The 5328-nt window shown below is 48.6% G+C and overlaps 3 protein-coding genes across 3 annotated transcripts; 1 reads left to right on the forward strand and 2 right to left on the reverse strand.

The window, feature by feature from the left end:
* Positions 1 to 477: 477 nt before the first annotated feature.
* LACBIDRAFT_336240 (uncharacterized protein) lies at positions 478 to 3177 on the reverse strand (the record flags this gene model as incomplete). The annotated part of the gene is made up of 9 exons (XM_001891178.1): positions 478 to 489; positions 551 to 595; positions 646 to 730; positions 1067 to 1247; positions 1311 to 1387; positions 1444 to 1475; positions 1881 to 2757; positions 2816 to 2952; positions 2992 to 3177. 9 exons carry the CDS (start codon positions 3175 to 3177, stop codon positions 478 to 480), a joined length of 1632 nt encoding a protein of 543 aa, XP_001891213.1.
* A 181-nt stretch (positions 3178 to 3358) lies between these two features.
* On the reverse strand, positions 3359 to 3562 carry LACBIDRAFT_309955 (uncharacterized protein; the record flags this gene model as incomplete). The annotated part of the gene is made up of 1 exon (XM_001891179.1): positions 3359 to 3562. The coding sequence occupies one exon, from the start codon at positions 3560 to 3562 to the stop codon at positions 3359 to 3361; it is 204 nt and encodes a 67-aa protein (XP_001891214.1).
* Positions 3563 to 3839: 277 nt separating this feature from the next.
* LACBIDRAFT_309956 (uncharacterized protein) lies at positions 3840 to 4212 on the forward strand (the record flags this gene model as incomplete). The annotated part of the gene is made up of 3 exons (XM_001891177.1): positions 3840 to 3870; positions 3925 to 4047; positions 4103 to 4212. 3 exons carry the CDS (start codon positions 3840 to 3842, stop codon positions 4210 to 4212), a joined length of 264 nt encoding a protein of 87 aa, XP_001891212.1.
* Between the last annotated feature and the right edge of the window lie 1116 nt (positions 4213 to 5328).

A 5328-nucleotide genomic window follows, 5' to 3' on the forward strand; every position in this document is an offset into this window, starting at 1 on the left:
GAGCAGGTTCACTGTCAATGCCTGTGACCATGACTGATCTAGATCCTGAGCTTTCATCTGGCTGATTCAGAGCTTCAATATCTGAAGGAAATTATAAATCAATAAAATGATGAGGATCAGAGAAATAACATTTGGTACCCAATAGTTGATGACTTGTTTGCATGATTGTGTCTCTCCCACGCAAAATAAGCCCATCTAGCAAGAAATACCTTCATAATGATATTTTTTGTGATAGGATTATCTACTCACCCCGTTCACTCCTCTTCTCTTGCTTCCTCAACTTCTTTTCATAAGCCTTGTCACTCAAGTCATTCTCATGCTTTCGTCGGCAAGAAGTTTGGTGTGCTCCGATACCGCGTGTGTTAAAGGGCAAGTTACAATACTGGCAATTACAAGGGGGTTCAAGAATTTAAAAAAAGTAGCTGGGGTGGAATTTTTTTGTAAGGCCCTGTGTGCTTGACCTACCTACCTACATAATCAGGCACATGCCTATATATGGCAATATGACATCATCATCATGATCGCTCTCATCCTCTAAGGCTTCGCATACCCAATTTCGTGGGGCTATCTCCAATGCAACACATTGTAGGTGGTACTAAAAAATAAGTGAGTGTAGTGATTAACTTGTGCAAGACTGATACTCACCTGTTGAGTCTCACATCCAACCATTTTACCAAGCCATTGCATCCTGAGTGCAATACCACACTGCACAGGCATCTGTTTAGAGTGTCTGATGTGTCGAAAGCATCAAGATGATTCAAGTTTTGAAATCAGGTCACACAGCATACCAATTGGTGTCAAGAACTGGTCTCTAACTGTTTTGTCAGTAAATTGTGATTGATTAAAACATTAGACAAAAATTTGATGATGATTAGACTGCGAAAAACAATTTTGAAGCCAGAAATTGGGCTGGATATAATGAAATATAATATCCAGTCAAGATAATGTACTATACAATGATATTCTAGATGCAGGAATACTGTAAATCACCTTGGAAAACCAATTTAGGACTATCTTGTAGAGGGTTCCAAAAATCTTTTTTTTGGCCTATGGCCAACCAACCTACCCAACCCCCGGTCCAGCATTCAGATCCCTGAACCCCCTTGGGCAATTAACCTTTTCTTTTGGCTTCTGACACGTCGATTTATGAGCCCCGAGGGCACGCTGGGAATTGAATGTAGACCCGCAAGTCGCACACTCGAGCATCTGAACAAGATGGTGGTGGTTCAGAACCAACAGTTTGTTATCTATTATCGCGATATCTGATGCGGTTGCAATCCGCGTTGAAATCGGTAGCAATAACTACGGACCGATCTCAACCGGCTTGGCAGGAGTCAACACCGTTGCAATGATCGTTTTGGGTTGAAACCCGGAAGAAACCGGCGTTCTGACGTGATTGCAACGCCGGCCGGTTGTAACCGAGAAAAAAAAAGTCCGACAAACCCAAGCATCAGCACTGTTATAATATTGGAGGGCTGTATATAAGTAAAGCCAGTCAGAGAAAGTGCATGGTACCAGTATGTTTAACCACCAACTCTGAGCAGTACAGCCCTATCTTTGTTTTTCTTTTTTTATGGCTTGACTTTTGAATGGTGTGTATCACCAACTTGAAATACAACACATCATCAAGACACAGATCTGATATACAAAAAAAGGCATTGAAGTAAAAAAAACTAAGGTAATATAAAAACCAAGCATCAGGACTCTCATATCATTGGGAGGGTATAAGTAAAGCAAGTCAGAGGTACATAGCATATCAGTCATTTCAGATCCATACCCATTAGGCTCTCTCCTTCTTCCATCCCTTCCTTCACCCCCAGGCATTCGTCCATTCATCCCGCTTCCAAACAAAACAAAAAAACCTTCCCCTACCCACCCACCCTATGTCCCCCCTTCTCCCCATCAAAAAACGCAACCAACTGCCCAATCGGAACCTTCCCCACCGGCTTCGGCATGGGCATCTTCACCTGTAACCCCTCTTGACTTTGCTGGTGCCTCCTCAACAACAAAGGGTCCACGAACTTGGTACCCCCTCCTCCAAGACCACCACTTATCATCCCGTCTCCCGTCCCAATGGAGCTGGTACCAGAGGAAAGCCGCTCAGAAGAGCGGGACCTCAACTTCGGTTTTAGCGGCGCGGTGGTTCCCATGGTAGGAGTCTGTAATGGAGTCTGAGGAGGGAGGAGGCTGGCGTACCCATACGCACTCTGCGCCCTGATCCGACGAGTGGATGGCGATGGTGAGGTCGTGGCGGTGGACTTGTAATCGCCACCCCCAGGTCCACCAGGTGATATCGAGTTTGAGGTGGTGGAAGACAGACTCCCATTCGCGTTCTTGAGCTTGATGCCGATAGATTTGCCGATGGTCTCTTCACCTTCTCCGAATTCACCTGCTCCTTCCTCCTCCTTCTTGTCATCTTCATCGTCCCCTACGGGAGAAACAGAAAAAGACCCCCCAATCACACGGGAGTAGGATCGTGGTGTGCCTACCCTTTTCAATAAAAGAGCAGTAGCAGGGGAATCCGTATGGGTATTGAGATTCACATTGGTATTGGCGGCGGTGGTATAGAACAAAGAAGCAGCATTTGAAGAAAACTCGTCCTCATCCGGCGGCGCAGTTATCGGCCCTCCTAGCGCAACGGTATACCGTTTCCTAGGCATGGGGCTTACACTCGTTTGTCGTTTACCAGCAGCCGATTTCGGGGGAGGCGGCAATCCTTGTTGTGCTCCTCGTCCTTTCGCTGGTGCGGGCGTTGGGCTGGCCGTTCGATTGGCACAAGCGGGCACAAACTTGGGTTGAGCAGGCGGGGACGCACCTGAAGCCAGTGAAGAAAATGAGGTGAAAGAATATGAAGCACCCAGTAGTATACCCAAGGATGAATGGAAGGGTAACCCCGGGATGGTTGTAGACAAAGGCCTCATAGCGGAACTGATTGACGAAGGGGGAGAGTTGCTGGGGAAGAACGCATCAGGTGGAGAAGTATATTTTCACACAGGGTAAGGCAACCTCGTGCCCGACTCTCCCCTCTTCGAAGTCATCGGAGGGCTCGTCGATTCCCTTGCAGTGGTACATGATAGCCTGGGATGTTGGATGGGTGTGCTGGGTCCTGACGGCGATCCAGTCAAGTGCGTTGCAATGGAAGACGTCGGAGGAAGTGGTTTGTAGTGCAATTGACATTGTGCGTTTTGCGTCCTGCAGAAAGATGATGAGGGGCCGTTGCGATTTTTCGCCATCTCCCGACCTAGCTCGACGACTTTGTCTCGGAGGTTGTGCATCTCATCTTTCATATTTCTCCGTCGAACCCGCGTGTCTTCGCAACTTGGATTTGGATATCTCGTCCTTGTCTTTTTTCAGCTTCCTAATCGACTAACCACCTTTCAACATCGTTCATCCGATCTGCCAAAGCCCTAACGTGTCCCACAGTCCAAAGTGTTTGGCTCATGAAGAGTGTACCTGGTACGTCTAGCGTCCCTTGAGATGTGAATTGCACATACAAGGGTGGATCATGGCGAGAATGAGAAGAGGACAGAGTCTCGGTTGTACGTGTGGGGGAAGGTGTCATGTTGGGTGGCGTATTCGTTCTTGCTTGGATGGAGGATAGCAGAGAGGAGAGCGGTTTTGGAGTGGCGATCAAAAGCGATCGTTGTATCTGTTGGTAGCGAACTTTTTGGAGAGCGCCACGCCCTGTGTCACTTCGACTGGGGTAAGCATTCGCTTCCCTCGATCTTCGATCTTCCAGTATTCAACGTTCGACTTCCATTCCCTGTAGCCGCTACATTCACCTCCGTTGGTGATCAACGGAGGATTCGACTAGCCGCTCCTGCCCTTTCACTTTGTACATGAAATTTAAGGACGGCTTCTATCTGCATGGTAAGTCTCTTGAATTGTTTCCCGATGGTACCAACAATAAAATCCCTTTGACAGAAAGACTACCCTTCTCAACGATCACCAAGAGCCTCCGGATTTTGAAACGCGTGATACTGGTGCCTGTTCAACTCGTCTGGCTACGCCATTCACGCTCGCAACGGGACTCTTCACCCTCCTTTGGTCCGTCTTTTTGGTTCCCCCTTTCCGTCCTTTCTCATGCATTTATGTATCTTAGACTCTCAGCCCATGGAAGTTGGTCCAATTTGGGGTAGCGTCTATTCGAGAGGTCGTAAAACAATTTACTGTGCAGAATCTACGCAGCAAGGACCCATGGGCCATCTGTAGCATGTCGTATCGTGTTCAACTCCCGCGCTATATACAAAACATAAAATTCTGTTTGCGCGACAGAGGTTATATGAAACTTGTAGGAGTAGGAAGTAATAGCAAATCAGTCAAACGTCTTGGCTTTGCCGACGTTGAAGCTTCAGAGTCGCGTGTCAAACCAGAGACTGGGGCTTGCAGCCAAAAAAACCACTACACCATCGAATACCGTTACCAAGATCTAGGCTGTACCAGACGTTACGCCCCCTCTCCTTCCCTGGAGCAAAAGCAGAGCATACATACGCACCCCAAGCAAACCTGTGGACAATTGTTGTGAGCACTAACCCGACGCATGCGAAGCATCCAAGCATGACCGACCTATGCGCAATAGCCACGCCCCCCCACCCTCCATGGAAGTCGGCGTCCGCGCGAGAAGAGACGAATGCCCTCCGATGAGTTTCTCACCCTAGGCACTTGCCCTTGGTAGTTCGTTAGTGGCCGCAGAACTATTGAAAAAGAAGGCAGGAGTCAGTACCCATCATCGTCGGCCACGCGTAATCCAAACTTACAGAAGCCAATCAGTGGTGGGTACATCCGTACGTGTGACGTTGCGGCCGCCCGTGGCGGCGACGAGCTGCGGATGGATACGCACGATGGAGAATCTATGCGGTGTGAACGCCGAGTTCAGAGGTGATGATTGCTGGTATCACGGGCAGAGATTGGGGCCATTGAGTGGCATGCCGTGTATGCCACGACACACAGAGCGTCGGGATGAGGTAACCGAAAAGCTCTGAGTACTGCGCGAGCATTTGGAGGGCGAATGACTGAAAGCCACATAGCTGGGCGCAATCGATGAGACGATCGATGTATGAGGGGTCTGCCTGCGGCCACTGGCAAAGATTCGATGTTCGACCAGTGAGCTCGGTATGGAGGCGAGTTCGTTAACAGGATTAGACAATGACGAAATTTCCTTCGTGAATCGATGCACGAGGGAATGAAGTGGCCGGGTCGTGCGGGTCATGGTGGAGGAAAGACGGTACAAGCATCGAACTTGGGCTTGCGTTGATGTTATGAAACCAGAACCTGAGTAACGAACGGGGGAGTTAGTGAACGAAATATCGAACGTATGCGGGGGATAAG

The sequence above is a fragment of the Laccaria bicolor genome, genomic scaffold (assembly GCF_000143565.1).
Source record: "Laccaria bicolor S238N-H82 LACBIscaffold_436 genomic scaffold, whole genome shotgun sequence".
Classification (NCBI taxonomy): domain Eukaryota; kingdom Fungi; phylum Basidiomycota; class Agaricomycetes; order Agaricales; family Hydnangiaceae; genus Laccaria; species Laccaria bicolor.